This window comes from Atta cephalotes (genome assembly GCF_000143395.1).
Source record: "Atta cephalotes unplaced genomic scaffold scaffold00028, whole genome shotgun sequence".
Taxonomy (NCBI): domain Eukaryota; kingdom Metazoa; phylum Arthropoda; class Insecta; order Hymenoptera; family Formicidae; genus Atta; species Atta cephalotes.
This window is the reverse complement of record NW_012130092.1, coordinates 2,973,891-2,999,156: the sequence shown is the minus strand read 5'-3', so window position 1 is coordinate 2,999,156 and position 25,266 is coordinate 2,973,891. Positions and strand designations below refer to the sequence as shown.

General features: G+C 35.3%; 3 protein-coding genes across 3 annotated transcripts; 2 read left to right on the top strand and 1 right to left on the bottom strand.

Moving 5' to 3' along the window:
* The first annotated feature begins 3,351 nt into the window (after nucleotides 1-3,351).
* On the top strand, nucleotides 3,352-16,321 carry LOC105620687. Its single transcript, XM_012202177.1, has 8 exons — nucleotides 3,352-13,112; nucleotides 13,227-14,778; nucleotides 14,845-15,051; nucleotides 15,125-15,244; nucleotides 15,424-15,681; nucleotides 15,760-15,876; nucleotides 15,981-16,052; nucleotides 16,250-16,321. The coding sequence occupies exons 1-8, from the start codon at nucleotides 3,352-3,354 to the stop codon at nucleotides 16,319-16,321; spliced, it is 12,159 nt and encodes a 4,052-aa protein (XP_012057567.1).
* Nucleotides 16,322-18,863: 2,542 nt separating this feature from the next.
* Nucleotides 18,864-19,480, top strand: LOC105620688 (ADP-ribosylation factor-like protein 16). Its single transcript, XM_012202178.1, has 2 exons — nucleotides 18,864-19,070; nucleotides 19,160-19,480. The coding sequence occupies exons 1-2, from the start codon at nucleotides 18,864-18,866 to the stop codon at nucleotides 19,478-19,480; spliced, it is 528 nt and encodes a 175-aa protein (XP_012057568.1).
* A 32-nt stretch (nucleotides 19,481-19,512) lies between these two features.
* Nucleotides 19,513-24,960, bottom strand: LOC105620686 (DNA damage-binding protein 1). The gene is made up of 5 exons (XM_012202176.1): nucleotides 24,891-24,960; nucleotides 24,670-24,818; nucleotides 21,131-23,856; nucleotides 20,471-20,867; nucleotides 19,513-20,040 (listed from the first exon to the last, which is right to left on the bottom strand). The coding sequence occupies exons 1-5, from the start codon at nucleotides 24,958-24,960 to the stop codon at nucleotides 19,957-19,959; spliced, it is 3,426 nt and encodes a 1,141-aa protein (XP_012057566.1). The 3' UTR covers nucleotides 19,513-19,956.
* Nucleotides 24,961-25,266: the final 306 nt, after the last annotated feature.

The window sequence follows — 25,266 nt, the reverse complement described above, 5'->3', positions numbered from 1 at the left end:
TAAGTACGTATTACTATTAATTAATAAAGAAAGTAAAAGAAAGAAGTAATATATATATATATATATATATATATATATATATATATACTAATATATATTTATTGTTTTCTACAGAAAGCTGCAAAGCTAAATGTATTTATCCGATTATCTATATAATTAACGTATTGTATAATAACTCCAGCTCAGTTTGTTAAAAAAATTGTGTATTTTATTCAATTTGTATGATTTCAATATGAAAGAAGTGAATTCATGAAATTTAAATTCTATACATTCAGTTATAAACGGAAGTAATTTTTAATACGAAACAATATATAATTTTTTCAGCACAAATTCTATTACTCTTATTGACTTTTCAAACTTCAACAATTTTATGCGTACAGCAATCAGCAGTCATTATTCCGATATCTATACAGCGTTCAAACGTGTTCAAGAGATATTATTCTTCTGCCACACACAGAAATTTGTTGTCCAAAGATATCTCTGCTATTATATTAATTGTACACACCTTCGTAACGGAATGTACATTTTACTGCACAATAAAATTGTGATGAATTGCAGCGAGAAATTATTTATTCTTCCGTTAATATTTATGTTATTGTTGTTAATGTTGTTTATCTCAGGAATATCAGAATGATCTTAAAAAGTTTAAGCGATTTATCCGAACTGATAAAATTGTATCTATGTTGTATCGTCAAGCTCGATCAATACATTGCAAACGTCTAAGTACGAATAAATATAATATATAAGCATAATTTTGTCAATAACTGAAATAATAAAATCATTGAATTAAGATGAATTAAAATATTGACATTTCGTTTATCGGACGGCGATCAGTCATCCGCAAATCTCGATTACTCGTATTACATGATTTTCTTGTAACAGGCTCTTCGTAGCGAGAGTTACAGTCGCACAAGAGAGATTACTTCTATTTTAAAATTATCAAGATCTCGCGCGCATTATTTTTACTTAGTTTTCTCTCAATCCTCTCCTCTTTCTCTCCGTTGTGCTTTACTCCATTTCAAAGGACCTCGCACTAACTTATACAGAGAGGACTCATTTTAATCTTACAATTAGACAAATATTTCAAAAATATGCAATTTTACCAAAAAAACATTCTAAATTAAAATAAAATATATAATATAAAAGGGAATGTCACCATCAAAGATGATTATACATCATCTTTTATACCATACAATGTTTTCTTGGAATCTGTTTTAGTAAAATTGTATAATATTTTAAAAATATTTTCCTATTAAGATTAAAATAAATCACTCTGTATGGAAAATTCATTATTGAATCAATTTATGACACTTCTTGTATAAGCTATATTATATATACGTATATTATATATACGTGAAAATCAATTCGTTTGCCGTAACTCAATATAATTATATTATATATATATAATATATAATTATATTATATATGTGGGGAAAATTGGATCAAAGTAATAAGATGAATTGGTTTTCACATATAATGTAGCTTGTGTTGTGAACACAATGGACACTATGTTCAATAATGGGCAGTTTTTGGTAATATATTAAAGATGTAAAATCTTTGATATACTACCGCTAATTGAAAACTCATTATTAAGCCAAATATCTACATCTTCTTGTCTGCATTATAAGCTATATTATATGATCTCTAAATTCTTTGGAGCAGAATCTCATTTTAAAGAATGAAAATTGAGGCAACATGCTGGAAAAAAAGCAGCTCAATTCTCAATTTTTAAGAATGAGATTTCTCTCTTCCGAGTGACAATTCATTCTAAAAGTTTTACAGAGTGTGAAAAGCAACTCATGTCACCGGGACCCAATTTTCCATCTAATTTAATGCAGAGTTTAAAAGACTTCACCTGTTCCGTTCGCTCTCTGCTCGTTCCACTCGCGGTCACGTGTTGTGAGACATGCGAGGGACGAGCCACGATGCTCGCAAGTGGCAAAAGAGAAGTGTGTGTGTGTGGTGCAGTCATAGTTCAATTGGTTGAGCAGAGAGACGAAGAAGGAATAGGCAAATGTTAATTTAAAAGAAAAACAGCTGACTTGGAGAAAATTGAATGTATATGCGCACATTTATAAGAAGTTTACCAACAACGCGAGAAAAAAGGGAGAGAACACATATAAATAATATAAACAAAATACCTATCTTCTTTTTTTTTCCATAGATAAAGTTTAGACAGCGCCCGCGCATAGAACGTAATAGTAACGCTCCACGCAAATGCACTCGGTGCCTTTCATGCTCAGTACAGCAGCTGAGCAGCAGGCATGGACACAAGGGACACAAGTAATTAAGCCTCGGTATGCCAATTGGATAACGTCAAAACCACCGGGCGTCGTGTTGTCTCGATCGATTTACATGATTGCGAGACGTGTGCGCGGAAGAACCGATCAGAGATTAAATTAAAGATGATTTTAATTTTTTCTTCTATTTCCCCTCACCACCTCTCCTCTTGCCGCCCCCGCGCATGCATGCGTAATGAAATCGCGTGGCGAACCTATCAGCAAGTTGACCGCGATGTCGGCGCGCATGTGTACATTGTGTACGCGCAGTACGACGACGGGTGCCTCATCGTTACGTACGTCGATGGTACCGTGAACGATCGGGTGACGCGTTCCTAGGTGTTTCGTCTAAACGACGGCAAGGAGAGTCAAATCATCGACTGTTCATAGTCCGCGGTCCACGGCGTCGAGGAAGGTATCCGTCCGAGAGGAAGGGATCCTCCGCGACGTCGCCACGCGACGGAAATAACACCGTCGCAGGGAACTCGCGAAGGAGAGGGAACGGAAGAGAAAGAGGGAGAGAGAGAGAGAGAGAGAGAGAGATAAGGATTGGAGACGCAACTCACGCAACTCAAGGAGCGCGAAACATCTGATTGTTTGACGCGAACGCGTGAGTTCTGCAGGTTTGCCCATCGCGTCATATTGTGATGCATGAAACGCGCCGGTGAATGCTGTCATCATCTCCGATGTTTACTCTTCAGGATCTAATCGCACGTGTTTCTTTGCAGTCGACAACTTCGTCGGGGAGCGGTCGGAGTGGGTCCTTGCAGCGTGAGAGGTTAGGTGGAATGTCCGAGAGCGACATCATCGTCTAGGGTAAATACGCTCAAGACGAGGATATGTAGAGACACGATGATCTTTGACATTCCGAGTGCGCAAGCCTGCAGAAGAGACGAATTGTGGAACCTGAGAGGCAAGAATTGTCAATGCTTAGTGCAATAAATGTGCATCCTGATGAAGAGATGCTCGTTGCTACGGCATGTTAAATTACCAAAGATTGTGCGGTGCTAGGTTGTTGTATTTACGCGAACTCTTGTTGCAATTGTATTGAGGTGTTAGGCTAAAGAGTGGAATGAGTTACAGCAATTTCGGCCGAGGAAGGGGCTACCCGCAGGGTACACGTGCCGCGCGTCGCTTCGGTAGGCCCCGATTTCCACGTCCACTCTTTCGACATGCAGCACCTCTACCGAGGCCAGGACATCCCGCGCAATTCGGTGTACCCTGGCAGCCGAACAATATGTTTTTTCAGCCTCATACGCCGTTACGTGGCAGCCCGCCCTTTAGAGCAGACGGTAGGCGAAGGAGATTCTGTAATTATGACGTTCGATTCCCCGCCCCTAATAGATTGCCCATACCTCCGAGTTTTGAGGAGACTCCCGTGTTGCCGGAAGAGCCGATTATGCAGGAGACCAATATAATTGAAACTGTGCCACAACTTCCTTTGCTTGGCTCAGAAGAGGAACGGCAACAAAAAATAATTGAAACAGCAGATCGATTGAAGCAGAAACTCTCTTCTTTTAACATTGATGACATCCCAGATATTTGGAATGAAGATATATCATCTAACATTATTGAGGACAATACAGAGGATAATGTCCAGAGACATATCCCTGTAGTAGGATACAAATCATCTGAGATCAATTTGACGTACAATGATCTAAAGAACATTGGAAAAATAAATCCTGATAATACACAGTATATTGCGAATGAATTTGATATTACTAATAATATAGATATTATTAATAATACAGACAGTGACGTAATGATATTAGACGAGAACAGAGATGAAACTCATTTACCTAACGATCAAATGACAAATCTGGAAAATGTACCAGATGATAATCAATACATGGAAGTGGACAAGGAATGGATTGAGAATGGACAAGGAGTGGACTGGGAGCTTCAAGAGCCAGTTGATAATTCTCAGAATTTAGAACAACCAGATCTACATACAGATAACATTATTGAAAATGAATTATTAGAATCAGACTTTCAATACCAGTATGATACACCACTGATTAATATTTCACAAGAGCAAGATGATCAACAACAGGATATTTCACAGGGAATCGAAATATATACCACAGATGTTATGAAAGAGCCAGATGAGTCTGAAACACTAGATTTACAAGCTGATGTATCATTTCCAATTGATTCAACGGATCAGGACATTTTGCAGAACGTATCGCAAGAGAAAGAGGAACTTTTTGAAAATTTACAAGTTCAAGAAAGTGCTTTAAATTCTCATGTTCATGCAGAAAATTCAAATAGCAGTAATTGTACATTGACACAAACACTATTAATTGATACACCAGTAAGTAATGTCACATTAGATAATCAATTGCCAAGAATGAAGGAAAATTCTTTTCAGAGTGGTCCACCAAAACTGTCTCCACATACAGAACAGGAGTTGCCCGTTGATTTTGATCCTACTACTCCACCGCCAATATTACTAAAACAAGATCAATCGTGTATTTTACCTCCATATTCAATTCCTGATTTACCATTATTCGATCCCACTGAACCACCACCAAATATGAAATGTTTACTCGGGACAAAAATGCCTCATGAAGACGCAAATCCTCCATGGAGTAATGCTCAAAATCCAATACCTGCTGTCTATAATAATATGGAAGTTCACACGAGCTTAAATACACATGGAGGATTTATGCCTCAACAATTACCATTAGAAATCAATCAAAGTAATGTTTTTATGCCATCTCATATCGATTCAGTAAATTTTTCTCCAATGTTTCCTATGCTGCCCAGCAATCCTGTTGTCAATACACATGTTCCGTCATTGCCTCAAGTACATGCAGCGCCTCTTAATACTTGTGTGTCTTCATCTTCTTTACCAGAGCTTTCTTCGTCCTCTGATTTGCATTGCAGCATAAATAAAGATGATGGTTTGAACGACATGCAGGAAGCTATGAGATTTGCAAAAGAAATGACAAGTATAACAGGAAAGACAGATGAAGAATCTAAATCAAGTTCCAAAAGTTACAAATCTTTTTCCAAAAGCAGTACCTCAATTGATCCTGCTAGCGATGTAGAGTCTATAGCACTGCCTCCAGGAAAGCCAAAAACCAAAACCAATAAGCAAAAAAAGATAAAAGAAAATGACACGAATAGCAAGAAAAGAATATCTGAGGAACAAAGTACAGCAGACTATCCATCATCGGAAGAAACGACACAAGATGCAAATGTGAAAGCTAAGGATGCTGCCGCGTTAATGAATGAATTAGAGCGTCCTAAAGTAGTATTTAATTTGAATAATAAAGCGAAAGTAGTAAGTACCAAGTCATCGTGGAAAGAAAATAACGAGAAAAAAAATGGAATGACATATTCCATAGAACCAGAAAAAACATCTACAGCAAAAATATCTTCAATAGAACCAGAAAAATCTCCCGTAGCAAAAACACCTTCCATAGAACCAGAAAAAACATTTATAGAATCAGAAAAATCACCTGCAGCAAAAACACCTTCGATAACTAAAAAGAATTTAGAAAATATGTTGTTAAAGCATAAAAAAGAAGAGAAGAATTTGAAGAAAAAAGAAAATAATTCTGAGAATGCAATATCATCCGAGATTGCAAACCAAAATATTATATTGCATCATAAAAAACCACAAAAAGATATCCATACAGAAAAATCTCAACATTCTAACGTTTCACTTCCGAAAGTCAACGTGCCAAATTCGAAAAACCGTGCAGAAAAGAACGAGAATTCTAAAATGGATGCTTCGTGGAAAAACAGGATCATTAGTCGATTCTTAAAGATGAGTAAGAACGATATTTACAACATGGTGAATAACACTAGTCTTCGAAAGTTCGATATTATAATGAAGCGTCTAGTCAAAGAAAAAAAGCCTACATTATCCTTGGAGATGAGACACGCACAGGACGAAAAGATGAAACTATATGATCAACAGGAATTTATGAAGCAATTAAATGCGATGTTGGACACCGATGCTATCGTATCCATTACGGATCTACCTACAGAGTTTATACATCATTTAAATGAAGTATTACAATTGGATGTGCAACCAGACATTCATGCCGAGCATTCTGCAGCAGCTTCGAGCAGTCAATATGGTCATTTGGAAGATATAAATCGTACGTTCAATCCCGTAATAACCCAAATCCCAGAATGCACGAATAAAACAACAATGTTGAATGATGTTAGTCAGGAATGTGTAAAAAGCAAAGGTCATGCGGTAAAAACGGGATCTAACAAAAATGTACCGGCACATAGTACTATAAATAATGATCTTAATTTAAAAGATGACACTTGTAATCCTATTGTAACTAACGTTTCTAATGTTAATAATAGCTTGTTGACTCTACAACATGATTTGGATGATATATTTTCAGAAGTAACGAAGAAAATTCAAACACCTGCGGCAGTAAAAGAACGTAAGCGTATGGGGCAACAAAGTGCAAAGAAATTCAATGTTGGCGCGATTTCGAGAAGCATGGAGAAAGAAGCATTCATGGAAGATGAGAGAACACACAGACTGGAGAATAGCCCGCACTGGGACGAGAAGTGCGATAGATGGAAAAGGAAGGAACGAGAAGATCCACATGCATATAGAAATCTTACTAAAGAAGAATGGGAAGCAAGATATGGAATGCAAACAGATTTGACAGTCTGTATTCCTTCCAATAATATAGATAGTCCAAAAAGGATTGTTGTTACCAAGAGAGGACGCGGTTTATTAAGTAGAGGACGCGGTAGAAAAGTTTATCCACGACGTCGTTATTCATCTGAATCTTCAAAACAACAATTAAATACAAGACACAGAAGTTTGGAAAAGGAAAAACACAAAAAATCTAGACGACATAGTGACGATAGAAAACATACTACAGAATATTTAGAATATGATATCAATCAGGACAGTGACAGTAGTAGCAGCAGCACTAGTAGCAGTAGCAGCAGTAATAGTAGTGATAACACAAATGTTACAAAGTTATTGAGAGCGATAAAAGAAAATGAAAAAGTAGCCAAACAAATGTCATTGAACGAAGCGATAAGAGACGAGGTAAATGCCGAGATTGAACGAGAGCGGAAATCGAGAAAATCGCGGAAGACTTATAGAAGCTCCAAGAGCCGAAAGCAGAAAAAAACACGTTATAAGAAAAAAAAGAGACAAAACAAGGAAATAACGAGCTCCTCTGATTCCTCCTCAGAAAAAGGCAATGACGATAATGAAATGACTAATAGATTGTTGACGGAAAAGGAAATTAAGAAGGAAGTCATAGAAAATCAGGTTATACAAGAAGTTATTGTTAAAGAGGAATTAGACATTAGTCAAGAAGAGAATACCAGAGACGCTGAATTTATAAATGCTTCGAATCATCTTATGACTATAGAAAATAAGACAGCACATTTCTTCTCCACATCACAGAATAGAGTGGAATCTCCTTTAGCACAAGAAATTCCGCTGACATCTATTAATACCACGCAACTACATGCTGAAGAGAGATTGCCGATAGGTTCCCCTACGCAACTAAAAACTAAAGCGCAGCTAAAGCAGATGCCAGAAACATCCGATATGAATGATAATAAAGTTCCCTTGAATGTATTTACTTGCATACCGGAAAATTGGAATGTATCTAATCCGGCAAGTTTATCGGAATGTACGGAAGATTTAAATAAAATCTATGAAACACCTGACGCTGGCTGCAGTCAAGATAAGACTGTTTTGTCGACAAATGACAGTATAATAGAGCAAAGCAGTATTGCACATGTATCGGCATGTAGCAGCGAAGTTAATGAAAATGCGATATTGCAACAATCGGACGCAACAACACATACTCTTACTGAATCGTCTATTAAAATACAAGACAGTAAATCAGTAGCTAAAATCTCAGCTATTGATAACGATACATCAAGAGCATCAACGGCTGCTACGTCAGCATCCTTAGTATCAAGTGTCCCGCCTGCGAGTACTGCGAGTCCAAAGCAAGGTGGCAGCAAAAAGATCAACATAAAGACGTATTACGAGCGCACCGTACAACGTCGTATGAATGAGAAATTGGAATCGAAGAAGCCTGCAGAAAATCCTACATCAACACAAAATTTAATTACACCGAAAAGCATAGAATCAGAAATTGCAGTAAATAAATTTACATTAACATCTACATCCAGCAGCTCCATTCAAGATCCACGATTAGCACCGAAACGTTCTGAAGAAAATTCAAATCGTACCGTCAATAATGATAGCATCGTTCAAAAAAGTAATCAGATTAAATCAAAAGATAAAGTATCGCTTGCTACTAGCAGTGTCAATGTATTGCCCAACGTTGTAATGACATCTAAAATTGTAGCGTCTAAAGCAAAGAAATGCTCAGAAGTTAAGAACACTGCAACAGATAAGACATTACAAAGCAAAGTTGCATCTGATCCTAAACGATTTAAAAATATTCGATCGGAAGGTAGTAAAGAATTGAAGCTGAAGAAAGAAATGGCAAAAGAACAAAAAGCAAAAAAGAAGACTGTGACACCATCAAAATCTGATAATTTAGTTTCAACAAAAATATATTTTCCTTTGGAAAAGACAACAAGCACAGAAGAAAAAGAAAAAAAGATCAATAATATTAATGATATAAACAAAGTAAAAATTAAAGGGATACAGTCGATAAGTTCTCAAAATAAGATAAATACTAGCAATGTGAAAACGTCAACAATTTCTTCTGGCAACGCTGATAACGATAATAACGAATTACCGCATAATACTATTAAGAAAGAACGTTCTTTGAATTTAGAAGTTCGTGAACGAGGAAACGCTGAAAAAGTTGCAAGTAACATTGAAAGCACTGATACGCGCGAACATTCTTCTAAGATGATGCAAGATGAAACTCATAATATAAAGCGTGCAAAGAATACAAGTGTTAAGATTGCGGATAAAAAAAGCCATAAAAAAATTCGTAATATCACTTCTGAATCCGATATATCGACAGCTTCTAAAATTGTCCTGAAAATCTCTGAAAGTAAAATCTCAAATAGCATAGAAAAAATAAACAAGGATATCTCAACTGAGATTCAACAATCTGATACAATCAAAAACATAAAATTTTCATTGAATAACACGGACGAAAGTCAAATCAAAAAATCAGATCGAGATTTAACGGAGAGCACAATTAATCGCAGCATTTCCGAATTGGATGCGGTATCTCGAGTAGATAGTATCGATAAACAAAGTAAAAAAAATTTGTTAGTAAATATCGAAAGCACTAGCAGCACTAAGGAAAACGATATGAAATTAAATATTCTTGACGCTACAAATAAATCTGCGAGCGCGAATAAGGACAATTCTCTGGGTAAAAAGACCGCTGAGTCATCATCAACTTCGAATGAAAACTCTCAAGAACGGCAAAGCATAGAGAACAACGTTATTTCTTCTGACAGCGTAGGTAGTCCGTTTAAAGGCTTTCTTCAGGAAACTGTAATGGACTTCGAGCAGCCTAACTTATTCGACGTGAATTATGTGACAAGTGCCAATTGCAAGGATATGAAGATCGAAGGGCGACAGGATTACGAAACGCTAGAACCTGGTACTGATTACACTAACGATACGAATATTAATGCCAACGAGAATTTTAATATCGCTTTTGGTGACAATTTACTTTCTTCAGATAAAGAATGCGTGATGAATGAGAAGAATGATAAATCCGATTTGACAACAGATGAAAACGGAGAAGGGCATGTAAGAAAATCCTCAAACGAGATAGTCACGACCATGTTACACGATGATGTCAACGATATCAATATCGGTAGAAGTAATGAGACGGACAGACGGTTGACCATAAGCAAGGAAGGATACACGTCTTGCGCGGGATTAGTGATTAAAGAATCTATGTTATTAGATAACGAGGAAGAAATTATTCAAAGCGAAGTTCGATCGAAGGATTTGATAAGTAAGCTGAAAACTACAACCGATCCCAGTTTATCTGATGCGTTAGAAGCAACAATCTCGGATGATGCATTGAGATTGCCGGATTGTCAAAGAGATTGCGCGGAACATCTCGATAATCATATTTATTTAGAAACTAATATATCCGCAGAGAAAGCATCCTGCGACAAATTGCCGGGCTTCGATTCCGACGAGCATTTAGATAATGACATATTTTATTTGGATGATCGTTTGCAAAACACTGCTACGTTCGACACCAAGGACGACGAGTGCGTGCATTTCTCTGTTGATCAACAAAGCCCAGAATTCGATATTATGCCCGCGGTGATTCCGGAAACAACAATGATTACATCGTGCGCAGATTTATCGCGCAGCGAAGTATCGAAATCGGAGGGATGTAAATTCGACATGAAGCACATTTCACCAACGGAAAACAATTTGCTCGCGGGATCATCACCGATGGATTCGCCGACTGGTTCGCCGAGAACTTTAAATGTCCCGACAAAAGCTGCCTTGAAGGAGGCCGCGAATCTCTTTTTGAAATCTTTAAGCAATGTACCGACGGCAACTAAAGAAGTAGCACTTGAAATATTAGACAAAACACAGCAGAACGAAACGGATATAAATTACCAAACGCCGACTTGGCGTGTGGAGGAACAAAACAATAGAAAACCGAGCACGCCAGAAATTGATAACAATACGACTACCGCGCAAAATGCTCACAACAATATGACTGCGCAGGTTAGCCTAAACGTAAACAAAATACTGGCGCATAATAGCACACGTGGTGATGAATCAGTTGAATCGGTCCGTAAAGATGTTGGTGTTAATGCTAATCATGATAAGTCCATAGGATCTCCGACTAACGTCGAGAAACGTCTTCACAGTAATATACAACGTGAACCGGTTGTCGAATTGTTAAAGATGAAAGAATTGGATAAACTGTTGGAAAAGAGGAGCCAGGAAAATTCTGAGAAAATAAAAGAGAAAGTTCATGAAGAAAAGAGAAGCCAAGAAACTTCCGCGAGGATCAGAGAGAAAGATTACGAAGATCAGAAAAAACGTAACGATTCAGTTTTATATAGGTTAAAAGATAAACGGCAAATGAAATATCGATCTAAAGAAACGCTGAGGAAGAACAGTTTGGTGAAGAGACTTAAGAAAATGAAACGATCTGGGAAAATCGTTGGTAACACGAAGGAAGCTGTTTTGGCTAGAATGTTGGAAATTGATCTCGAGATTCATAAGCTAGTGACGGAGAAATTAAAGTTGCACGAATTATTACGAAGTAATATTCCGTCGAGTGAAAAATCTATGCCAAATGACAGTATAGTATTAAGAACGGCAGAAAACAATACTGTTCCCAATCAGTTTGAAATACCGTCAACGTCACAGAATAGTGAAATAAATCATGCTAAACAAGACAGACACATGTCTCCGTCGAAGTCGTCGAAGCTGATTAAGAGAAAGAGAACTTTGTCCTCACAAGATAATGAGAATACGAATTACACGCCTAGGTCGAAAACGCCGGTGATTAGATGGAAAAAGAAGCCACGATTAGAACGGACAGTCAGACAGCAGAAAGACGAAGGAAAAAATGAAGAAGAAAATTTTAACAAAGTGACAAAGGAACAGGTTCCGACTTCTGTGAGTAAAAAAATAGAAAATGGTATTATTAACACATCTGAAAATTTTCAGAAATCGAACGCCGTAAAAAATAATAAAGCGCGAAAGGACAAAACCGTTAGAAAAAAGACTGACAAGGAGGCTGATATTAGTTCGAAACGCTCGATCGATTCAGATAAAAGTGCAACGGATAAAAGTGCGGATGAGCGTTCAGAATGTCGGGACTCTACTGAAGGCGAGACTGAACGTGCAAAACATTTTGATACTGATAAGTCAAATGACATTTCGCCACCGAGTGAAGTGATGAAGGTAAATTCTCAGCTGTCAAACAAGCACGTGCACAGCACTCCGGAATCCTTGTCTATATATACTGATGATAGCACGTGGGATTCTCTGGTGCAAAATACTGCGTCGGAGATACATAAGAAAGCATCGGGTCTCGCTTTGCTAAACGAGGCACTTAAAAAAGAGATAGCTATGTCGCAGAAGATGAAATCGATCGTACAAAAGAAAAAGAAAGAGCAGCTGGACAACATCTTGAGGACGGTTAACAATCTAACAGGTGAGGAAGAGAATTTGCCTCTGGACCAGTTATATATCAAGAAGCTGCAGCAAAAACGAGATTTGCTCGACACGCTCAGTCAGAGAAAAGAAAATCTTATTGAATCAAATATCTTGAAGAACATAAATGAGACGATAAACACTATAGCGGAGAACAAAGAGGAAAATCTTTTTGAACCTCAATCGGAAGCGCGAGCTTCTGATAATACTTCACTAACGTCCAACGTCTCTCCAGTATTGCAGTCCGATAAGCATCAAATTCTCGTTGATGCTGAAGCAAACGCCAATTCGGATTGGCCTTGTCGAGAGAAAGAAAATACAGAAGAAGTTGCATTGCAACAAGACAGTAATGATGTACCTGATGGATCGAATCATGTTTTTAAAGCCGTGAGTCAGGACAAAGTTCTCTTCTACAGTGAACGTAACGTGGAGCCTGACAGTAGCATTACTCCTGAAGAAACTCAAGTGGAAAGTCATTCCTCAGATTGCGAACGTGACCGTGTGAAGAATTCCAATGATGTTGCTTTGCGTAACTTTGATATTAAAGTATCCGTGCCCAAAACTTTAATAAAAGATGATTTCAGTCTGGGATTGTTGCAAAAAAATAAAGATACGAAAGACAGTACGGAAATCGTAAGCACTGATTTGGTCGATTCTACAACAAATGCATTTTCGGCTCAAACTGAGAGATTGAAAGAGAAGGATAAGAATTCTGCAACAAACGTATTTTCGGCTCAAACTGAGAGATTTGAAGAGAAGGATAAGCATTTTACAACAAACGCATTTTCGGCTCACACTGAGAGATTGGAAGAAAAGGATAAGGATTCTATAACAAACGCATCTTTGGCTCACACTGAGAGATTGGAAGAGAAAGATAAGGATTTTACAACAAACGCATTTTCGGCTCACACTGAGAGATTGGAAGAAAAGGATAAGGATTCTACAACAAATGCATCTTCGGCTCACATTGAGAGATTAGAAGAGAAAGATAAGGATTCTACAACAAACGAATTTTCAGTTCACACCGAGAGATTGGAAAAAAAGGATGAAAATTCACAAAGAATCTTGCAAGCTGATAATTTGACTGTGGAGAAAGACAAGAAGGATGAAAAAGATAAAGCGAAAGATAAATGTACAGTGAACGCAAATGAAAAGGAAGAAGCGATCGATAGTGCAAGTAATACATCATCTGTGCCGCAATTAGTCACTGCGAACTCCGATGAGAATGAGCGATCTAATAACAGCGTTGAATCTAACGACAAGATAGCAATAATAGATACAGAGCGTGACTCAAACATCTTGGAGAAAATAGATATAGATACGAAACAGAAAAAATCAGATGCTGAATCCGAGCAGTTCTCGAATGACATGATTGCTGTGAAACAAGATTGTCAAAACGTCGAGAATATCACTAAAGCCATCAAAGAAGAAGAGAAAAATAATCCTGAAAATAAATCCGACACATTTGAGAAAATTCTAAATAATGATCAAGGCAGTTTCGTTCCAGTTGATCTAATGAACGAAAGATCAGAAGACGAAGTGTTCGTTGAACAAATGTCCGGTTTGGAACACACGTCGACTTCTACCTTCTCGTCCAATAAAGCAAAGGGCAAAGATATGAGCAAAAAGTTTCGTCGCAAACACGACACTTCAACACCGATCCGAAGAAGTACCAGAAACTCCAATGAAAACAAATCTAGTAAGATGAATGAAACCGATACTAATTCAAGCAGCAGCGGACCTTCTTCACGAGAGACGAGCGTTTTTCACGAGAATGATTTAACAGCGCGTAGCAGAAGCAAATCCCCAACGTGGACAAAGCGTGATGAAAGAATTGTAAATAATGTTAGGAAGAATCGTGTTTCACAGAAAGTGCAAAATACGAATACCCGAAAAGTTAGTACTGAATCTGAAACGAAGATCGAAAATCAGGCTAGTCATCTCGATACGATTACAGAATCTGTAGTTTTGAAGAACAGGACTGTGGCGAAGAAGAGGAAACAGCGCACAGATTGGCAAATGAAATACTGCAAAGTGAGATTGATCGACTGTAAATCCATTCTTTATAAGTATATTAATCCCAAAGTTCTGGACAGACTTGGAATAATTGTCATCAATCCTTCCGCACCGAGTGATTCGTCGTATATGCAGCACACCACATGCAATCACAATGCGGCAATAATTCCTACTGCAGCTTCGAGTAAAAGTTTCTTTGACCCAATCAAATCCTGTGATAAAGAAAAATCCGAGATTGAAATCTTAGAAGAGAAATCAACCACGGAAAGTAGCGAGAAGGATTTTGTTCAGGAACTTATTTCACATACAGTAGAGAACAACGAGGATGAATCTGCGAGAATGCAATACACAGTCCATAAAGGCCCTATTTTGGACCTAAAGGTATTAATTTAATAAACGATTATTTTCTATCAAGATAGGCTAAATATAATCTTTTTTTTATTTTAGATTTTTGAGAATTCTTTCCTAGCAGCAAGCGAAGATGGCAAAATATATAGATATAGTCAAAAGTCTAATGGAATATTGAATATATATAAAGGTCACAAATCTGCGGTTACATGTCTATATATCTACAAGTCGGATGACGCAGGAATTGAGAAAAATCTTATGTATTCTGGTTCCTTAGATGGCACATTGCGTTGTTACAAAATAATGGTAAGCTTTAGTAGTTTAAATATTAAACAATTTTATTGGAAAAAAAACCTAATAAAACATTACTTCTTTGCAGACTGGCGCATTAGTAGGAAATCCGGCGCAAACAAAGAGTCCGATTCAGTGCATGGATCAAGCATGGGGTATGATCTTTATTGGAACAAAATCTGGACATGTCTCGCGTTTCTATATCGAGGTGAATTATTTTTTTAAACTACATTCTCTTTTGTATATTTATGAATATGTAGATATAGTAATTTACATTACTTTAAAAAAAGAAAGAAAAAAAGAATATCTATGTATGAAAAAAAATTGTATATAATGTATAGTTAATATTTATATGTTAAATATTTATATATACGAATTTGTTTGTAGGCTGGTGCTATTAAAGAAGACAGTATTCCGTTTTCGGAGAAATCTGTACTTGCGCTTAAAGCGACGAACGAAGGTCCGAGAAGAATTCTCATTATAGCATCTCGAAATCAACCGATAAATATACGCGATGCATTGACCGGTTTACTTCTTCGTATGATTAGTGGTCAGAATAATTCTACTGTTTACAGTTTATTGCGACATGATAATTTGATCTATTGTGGTACAAGCAGCACATCTATAAATGTTTTTGATTTCACGGCAAGTGACAATACCGCTTTTTTTAATTCTTTTAAACAGAAATTGAATTGTATCATTATTTTTTAAATATAATTGCAGACGGGTGAACAAGTAACTCAATACGAGGCTGGTGTTGGTATTGTATGTATGCGGCTTTATAAGCAATTACTCTTCGCGGGCTGTTACGACGGCAATATTTATGTTTTTGACATAAATGTAAGTATTGCATTCTTATATTTGAAATCATCAGTTTATAATCATCAGTTCATTACAGCATATTTGCGTTATATGTATTCAACTCAATATAAATCTCTTTACAGAGTCACAAATTAATACATAGCATACGCGGTCCAGGGAATATGTTATTGAGTGTAGAAGTTGTAAATAATAAGGTATGTATTCAATGTGCAAGTTTATATTTTTTTAACAATTTTTTGATAACTTTCCTTATATTTTTATATTATCTTTAAACATTTTTTATTAAGTATCAATAATTATTTTCTCTATTTTTATATGAGTTTTTAATTAAACATATAAATTAAGATATTGATACTAATAGTAAAAATTTTTCAATTTCATTATCTTTCAGATTGTAGCGGGAAGTAAAGACAAGCGTTTGCATATGTGGCAAATGCCAACTCAAGTGCGTGCCTTACTTTGAACAATGTCGTAGCATGCTCAGGAATTCTCTACTGTAAACATAATTAATTAAATGATCAGTTAATATCATGATCAGTTAACGACTCACAATTGATCGGATAATATTATATAAATATGTAGAGTGAGAAACTTGTGACATTGAAGTTACGACTTAATAATATACATCCATATATTTTCTAACTTTTTCACTATAAATAGTATTATATTATTACATTTCCCGTAAATCGCTTTTATTTATATCATATATTTGATAAGTACATGCTAGATAAAGCACAAGATGCTAAATAAAATATTATTTATAGTTATTACAGTACTATATGACAGTATGTAAAAGCTATTTATAGTGAAAAAGTATTGACGCCAAAATTATTCGTTATCAACTATATATAAAAAATTACATATCTGTAATATGTAAAGTGTACAGACTTGTAAAGAATTAGATTTAAATAATGCAATAATGGAAATTATTTTACGTATGCTTTGTACACACTTAAAAGTTTGGAAAGATTTCTTAACTTTGTAATCATTTGAAAATATGACATTTTAATACACGCGTTTAAAACAAATTTTGTGTTAACACATGTCAATGTTTTAATGGGCTGTTGCAAAAAAATACATGTAGTTGAGAATGCATACAAAATACATAGGCATTCGTGACGATTTGTATAAGCTTTTTTTGTTAAAAAAAATGATCTTGTTTGTTGATATTTTGCGAAGATTTGTTGCTCTGTTCCTAGAAGCTATGTCCTTATAAGATTTTGTTTATATTGATGAGAATGTCATTTCATTCAACATTTTGTCATGTGTTTTTAATGAAAACAAATACACTCTGCCATCCTTTAACTTCTATTTTATTACATTAGACATTAGCGAATGTAAATAAGGAATTGTACCAAACAAAATATGTAACAAACCATTTATAATCTAATTAGAAAATCAATATAAAATTAATTAATGAATGAATAATGTGTGTGTTTATGTTCATATTTATATAAAAAGAGAACATTATATTTACTACATTTTAAACTTATGATAGGTTATAATATTTTTAATTCATTATTCTACACATACAATTACTGTATTTATTGTTATACACTCTTTAATAAAAAAAAAGTTACGCGCAAATCTAAACGTTGGAATCATTTTTGTTTAGACTTATACGTTTTATACTTTTTTTTTTATTCAAAGAGTGCGTAATTCTCATTGTATGTAAATTTATTGTACACAATATTTATTATATTGCTCATTTGCTACACGATGAAAAAACAGTTTTTCAGAAAATGAATTTCAATATTTTGAATCATTAAAATTTTGTAATATTAATTTTAAAATGCAATTTTGATGTAATAATAATTGATTGTGGAAGAATAAAATACATTTTTTTTAAGTTTCCTTTCTTTATTTATAAGCAATTAAAAAATTACAATTTTTATGTCGTTTTTGTAGCAAACGAGTGATACAGAATTATAACAATACATGTGTTACTTGTCTACAAAACTAATGAATGCATGTTAGGAAATTACTGCCAATATTTAAATGGTGTGATGAGACATCAATTCTTTTGTGTAAAGTTCTCAAATAGAATAATATAGAGAAATTTTATAGATTTTTTCTTTTTTAGGTAATTGTCATAGAAAAAGCAAATTTTTAATTTTGTTAAAACTCTTGCAATAAAAGCATAAAATCGTAAGAGTAATTGTTATATATTTTTTATATTTAGAAAAGTGGTATATATGTGTGTGTGGATGTGTATATATACACACACACACACACACATACACACACACACACACACACACACATTCACATTGTAAAAGTATAAATATAATTAATTTATAATAAATTTACATCTATACCTATCTATTTACTCGCTGTGCGCGTGCGATGTGTGTGATTATATATATATATATATATATCACACATACAGAAAATTTTTTATGCTGTACTATTTTCGTAAAGCCATAGACTATGATAAGAATTGTATCTTCAATTGAAATGTTTGATTATAATATTGATTATTGCAATCATAAAATAGAAATATCTGAATTTAAAAATATATATAGTTAATGTATAAATAGAATGATTGACTTGACATTCGAGATATGTCTCTTGATTATTAGAAATTTTACTATGTTTGACAGTTTAGGTAGAAAATTTGAATAGAATATCGTAATTGAAACATTTTTAATTATCTTTAAACAAGTTTTGCAACTACACATCTTAATTCGTTGGTAGAGATATGACGTTCTGGCAGCGAATCTGTTAAATCAATATTAGTCTATTGTTCCTAGTAAATTTCAGAGAACTGCAAACATCTTTTAATTGGACGACAAATTCATAAACGCGTATTAATATAAAATTAACATATACTCGAAATGAACTGATTCAATAATTCAAAAATTAAAATTGAAAAGAAAAACTACAAGTCAATGCTAGTTGGTAGGTGCTTGTTATTTTAATATTTATCGAAAGGATATACATAAAAAATAATACAACATAAAGTTAACAATAATTTTAAAATAGAACTTTAAATACAAAAGGAAATGTGTCTCTGCCTTGGACCATTCAAATCTGGCAAAACTCTTTTAATGAAAAGTCTCCAAGGAGACGAAATCGACGATGCGACTCATACTGTGCCTACCAACGGAATAAATATATATACTGTAAAAAATGATACTGGTGAATTCGATATGGTGATTAAAGAAATTGGCGGTAATATGGCACCGATCTGGAAGCATTATTTTGATAAGGTACTATATTATATAAAACAAAAAAAAACAATCGCATCTTAATAAACATATGATATATTTAAAGTATTGCATTTTTTTATCATTATTAGATTCATAAAATCATCTATGTAGTGGATACCAGTAATCTTTGTCAAATAAGTGCTGCAGGCGTACTACTTTACTCTTTTCTCGTGGAACCGAGATTACGGAATGTGAAAGTAGCACTCATCTTGAACAAGATGGATGTTTCGTATCGTCAGATGAGAAACGAAGCTTTGTTGATGTTACAATATGCGCGTCTGCAAAAGGAGGTGACACAGAAGATCACCGTGCTGGAAACCAGTGGTATGACGGGTCAGGGAATAGAGAGTTTACGCAGCTGGTTATTTGATCCGGAAACGCTGCGAATTACGCTCAAGGCTAATAAATAGGCTAATAAATTGTCGCATGATGAGAGAGAACGTTACCTTAAAATGCATTTATTTTATTTACACTCGATCTTACAAAGATACAAAGATATTACTCTACAAGAATCTTCGAGCATTCTTTGAGAATAATTCATTAACGAATGTTAAATGTATATTACTTCTATGTTATACGATCAATTCTAAAAATAAATACTGCAACGGGAGTTGACGCGCATTGACAAATGCTGATTGTCAAAATAAATTCTCACGCAATTGTTACAAGTGCTAAAAAAAAAAACAATTTTATATATAGAAAAAAGGGGCCGGAAGATAAGAGAAAATTTATGTCGTTCTTTTCATGCATCAGTGATAATAAAAGTAATCGTATAAACATTCGCTCCCGCTTAAATCATCGATTGAAAATCTTTTCTATGTATATCTTCTAATATTTCTTATAGATACATTCAATAAATTTAAAATATTGTTTACTTATACGACATTTAATGTATCCTTGTAAGATCTTCCACTATTTTTACAAGATCGTCTACCGTCGCCTCTTTCTTCATGCCGCTGCCATCGTCGATCTACGGAAAAATAGCGCATTAAAAGATTTAGGAAAATTAATTCAATATGCTCATATACATGAGTCATACATCATTAATTCGGGAATAGTTTACCTAATTTTTTTTGCACAAACGATTACCTAGAGTGATTTTTACATCCCAATTAAAAGTTACTATCATTAATTACATATTATATATTATTGATTGTTCTATGATTTATATTAGTATTTAAGATTATTATATAGATTAATATATAGATAGACTTTAATAAATAGATAATAAATATATATTATTAACAAATATATATATAAATATATATTTGTTAATAAAAAACTAAAAATAATTGAACTATTTATTAGTAAAATATTATAACTGACTCCATTTTCTTTCTGTCGATGTAAAAATCACCTGAGGTCATTATTCCCAATAAAAAAATACATGATTGAATTACCATAAGACCCATTGCGACTTCTGCCATTTTATCATGGTTCAAATCGAGGAAACTTTCTATTAAGTCGCCATCTATAAATCCTTCACACTGCTCAATCTTCAATTCCGTATTAAAACTTCTCCAGAAGTTATGTTCTATCTTGCCCACACTTTTTATCACGCTGTTTAATCTGTCCTCCATATTACGCAGAAATTCATAAAATGTAACTGGTATTTGTGTCACCAGACCGATCGCACCGCTTACAGTGCCGAATAACACACAACCTAGAGTCGGCGTACTTGATTCTCCCAAATTTTGCATCACCAACGAACCATGCCGAAAAACATTGACCATATCACCCAGATGAAATTGACCTATTTCCTGCATCTGTTGTCTTTCATCTTCAGATGTTGCAGCGCTAGAGAGAAAGAACAATTGTCCATATTTAAAATTATTTTATTAAAATCATACTAATAGGGATGACACATGGCTCTATATAAAAGCGATTGACTCATAATCGATGGATTTTTATCGTATATATATTTCGGTTTTTAAAAAAGACATTGATGAAAAAGAAAATTAAAGATTGTGAATATAAGAACTGATAACGAAACTCGTTTCGAGCAAACTATATTTCCAAATAAAAATATACACAAATCTATAATGTTATTGCAAACATACCTGTCCTTTTGACATACAAAGAGATTGAAGCAATTTTCAGCGCCCAGAAAAGTATCGTCGTCTAATATTTCGATAGAAGTCATCCAATTGGGATTATAGTCTCTAGCTATTTCCTCAAAGCTACCTTCCATAGTCTTATATTGAAGCAACGTGAGAGATCTCATAAGATCTCCCACAAGGACAAAGTCGCCTTTGGTTTTCAAATATAGCGCTATGATATTATTAAAGTGACTGCATTCCAATCTGAGCTCCTTTTCCGCAGTCCATTCAAACAATCTCACAGTACTATTGATGCTCGCCAAGAGTTTTCCATTAAATTCAACCAAGGAATAGCACGAACCCTTGATCTCCTTTTCCGCAACTTGCGTGAACTTGCCCTCGCTCCAATGATACAGCAGTATCCTACCCATCTTGGGCTCAGTCTCATCGGGATTTATAAACGCGGTCCCAACCACGAAATAAGAAGTCGGATCCTCACCCAATCTTGTTGAGATCAACGATAGCGCATATTCAGTAGCCATCAGCGTGTGTGCATGTAGAACCTCGAATGTATGCTGATCAATAATAAGAAGATTATGAACCTCAATCTCTTGACCAATTTCACTGGCTGTGTGTCCACTGGGTTTGTTGTGCGAGACAACGTGGCTGCTACTGGATGTGGATGCTGCCTGGGTAGACGCGGAATGCCTGACGATGCTCACACCACTGCTCTCCTGTACATCGACGCGCATGGTAATCACGCCAAAGGTCTGCGAACTTTCTTGATAAGCGATTCTTCGTGGAGATTCCCCAAGCGGAACCGTTCTTATGTGCAGTTTTTGGATTTCGTCGATTGTACCAATAGTAACGGTGCTGTCAGTTGCCAATGCAAGACTATCAGGGTAAGATTCTGCATTCAGGGAGCACATGTGATTCACTTCTTTGAGATTGACATTGCTGAAAACAAGCTTGTGATTTGAAGAATAAATAACAGTGGGCCTATCCGAGCACGCAAATACATTTGTTGTGGAGAGTGATCGGAAAGTCCTGAGAACAGTAGGTTGAGTGCCTAAGGTAACCTTCTTTTTATCCGAAAGCATACCGCTTTGTCGATGTAGAATAAAATAGTACATGCTGCCATCACCTAGTGCGCAAAGTAAGTATGTGTTACCCTCGAAACAAGTCATTAAAATGGACCTGGGTATAATCTCGCCCCCAAGAAGCTCTTTATTGATCTCTTCTAGATTGGGCAGAGTTAAGATTCGAACAGATATATCTGTCCAAAGTCCAACAGCAACAATCTTGGCCTCATTGACGCCATCCAAGGGAGAGATGTCCAGACATGCCACTTCATGTTGTAAGGTAACGAATCCTTTGGATACAATCTGATTGCATATAATCTCGATGTAGAACAGATCATTTCCTGTTGCACAAAGGACTTGGGTGCCATTACAGGCTACCACACTGATAGTTCTTTTGTTTTGTGGCTCCCATTCAGAAACGACTATTTTATTCTCGTGCGAGATTAGTCTAACAGAGGTCGAAGTTATTTGGATAAATAAATCATCGGTAACATTACCCGTATGGAACGTTTGTTCATCCGCAACAAAACCTGGGATATCCGTTTCTTCGACTTCTTCGCCATTTAAAGTTAAGATTCTAGTCTGCCCAACGAATGACAATACCAACGTGTTATCGAAATGTGAACCTCCAACCTTTAAAGCCCACATACCTTTAATTCCCGGCAGATCCATACTCGCATGTTCTTGTATGCCTATGCCGTTCCTAATAATCCTAAGAGAACCTTCTTTAAAGGCACCCGAGCATGTAACCATCTGTCCTTGGCCTTGTCTCTCCAAGTCTACTACAGCCATATCGACAATAGGCGCCAAATTAGTGAATGTCTCCATAGGTACACAATAGGATCCATTTTCATCTGCCTTTGTAATTAATTTAATCAATTGAGAATCACCTAAGCGACTACCAACATATATTACTCCATTGTCCAAATAAGTTATACATTCTGGTATACTGATTTCCCCTAATAGCTCAACTTTCAAGTCTTTTACCACTTGAGATCCATCGGGCTTCTTTTCTTGTTCCAAAAATAACATAAATAAATGACCAGCCATATCCCCTAATAAATACCTCAGTCCCTGATTATCTACCTTGGCATAGCAAGTGATAGTGCTCTGCTTTATAATTGGTGGCACCACTGCAACATATGTGGTACCATCATGATACAGAATACTTTCCTGTCCTATTATAATTGCTCCACAAATAGGAGAAGGTACAGGAATGACCATCATAGCCTCTCGCTCTACATTATCCTGCCTCCATGGTATCTTGGCAAATTCTTTATCTCTCAAGTTAATCTCATGTGTTTTTACGTGTCTACCATTGATATCTTGATGAATGAGAATTAAGGTAGGATTAGCACATCCATGGAGAAAATTGACATCTTGTACTTGCTGTTCATCCATACGGATTGAAGATGCTTTCAATTCCGGATTATCTTTATCCAAAGGTATAATTTTAAAGAGGCCATCGTACAATCTAAGACCGATAACTCGTGCTTTTGGATCAATAACAGCTTTAATTCCAGTTTCAGACGCCTTTCCGATACGATCTGCTACATTTCCATGAGCTTTCGTTATAATTTCTATATCCTCTCCTTCACCGATACATTCCAAGATCATGGCATTATAACGTGTTGTTAACAGAAATAGAAGATCTTTTTTTTCATGCTATCAAAAAATAAAAATTTAGTTTTACTGTGCAATTTAATCTCAGTTAAATCTATATTCAACATAATCCTTAATATAATATCTCAGCCCCTCCCCCTGCAATATTTATACAAATTTTCATATCTTTACTAATGACACTATAGCAACAATTTCTCTTAAGAAAATATTTATTTATGAAACATGTATTATATACATAGTGTATTTTCTAATAAGAACATAGTGTAATAACGCAATGAATAATATTCTTGTGTAATAATGCAATGAATTATATTCTTGTTATTTGCTGATTAAATAAGGATGAAATAATTTACTGAAATATGTTACACTATGTTCTTGCTGAAAAACATCCATATATTATAATGTATTAAAATATATAAATTGATACATATACACACAAGTATATATATAAAAAATAATTCACGCAAGTTACTAGACTCCTAAAAATAAAAATCAGAGCCTAAGTCAAACATAATGGGAGAGTAATAAAAGTGTAAACGAAACTTCTAGGAAGCAAAAATTGAAACATTAAAATGTAAAAGAAGCGTAAATGTTTCCTTTACATTTCATTATTCCAATTTTCACCTTTTAGAAGTTTTGTTCACGCTTCTGTTATTCTTCCATTACATCTGATTTATGCTTGGATTTTTATTTTCATTGTATGTGTATATATATATATATGTATATATATATACAAAATAATACTTTTCTTTGTAATTTATTAGCAAAAGGTAAACATAACTGCCAGTCATACACGTGTAAACATGGCTTTCTGAAAACTGCTGGAAACAGATTTTATCACGGAGATAACCTTACCGGTGGTCTGAAGAATTTTATGACGCTTATCTTGCCATAGATCCCGACTTCCTTCAAAGGCCGTAGGCCCTCCGGTGTCACGAGATATATCTCCAAACGTACATTTTTGGCTAATATTAGATTCAAATCCGTAGGTGAAGTGAAATTACCTTGGGAAAGCACATAGCGATTATATAGCGATACAGCTTTCACCGTGCGAATTCAAGAATTTAATCACTTACCGGTCACGCAAGCAGTGACAGCCGTTGGTTTATGTGCCGTCACTACGTAATGATGGGACATTGCTTTCATAATATATTGCCTGAAAGCTGCTAAACACTTTTCAATAACTACAGATAGCAACACCAAGCGCTCCGCGCTCCGCAGTCCGTTTCACCAACATGCGTTGCTCTGAGTTTTTCAATTTATCGCGCCATGAAGTTGGTCACACTTCAGACACTTCAGACTCCTTTACAATGCATGGAGAATGGATAAAACATCATTAAGGTGTTTTTTCATGATGATATTAAAAGCCTGTTCTTTTTGGCTGAACTTTGGCACAGTTCTTTCTTCCTCTTCTTTCCTACTGGAGAAAAAAAGAAGAAAATGAACTGGTAC

Coding starts and splice junctions, on each gene's coding strand:
- LOC105620688 (XM_012202178.1), top strand. CDS start 18,864: ATGTGTCTCTGCCTTGGACCATTCAAATCTGGCAAAACTCTTTTAATG. Junction 19,071..19,159: donor GGAAGCATTATTTTGATAAG/GTACTATATTAT, acceptor TATCATTATTAG/ATTCATAAAATCATCTATGT.
- LOC105620687 (XM_012202177.1), top strand. CDS start 3,352: ATGAGTTACAGCAATTTCGGCCGAGGAAGGGGCTACCCGCAGGGTACA. Junction 15,052..15,124: donor TGCGTTGTTACAAAATAATG/GTAAGCTTTAGT, acceptor ACTTCTTTGCAG/ACTGGCGCATTAGTAGGAAA. Junction 15,682..15,759: donor TAAATGTTTTTGATTTCACG/GCAAGTGACAAT, acceptor ATATAATTGCAG/ACGGGTGAACAAGTAACTCA.
- LOC105620686 (XM_012202176.1), bottom strand. CDS start 24,960: ATGAAAGCAATGTCCCATCATTACGTAGTGACGGCACATAAACCAACG. Junction 24,819..24,890: donor TGTCACTGCTTGCGTGACCG/GTAAGTGATTAA, acceptor TGCTTTCCCAAG/GTAATTTCACTTCACCTACG. Junction 20,041..20,470: donor AAGTCGCAATGGGTCTTATG/GTAATTCAATCA, acceptor ATTTTTCCGTAG/ATCGACGATGGCAGCGGCAT.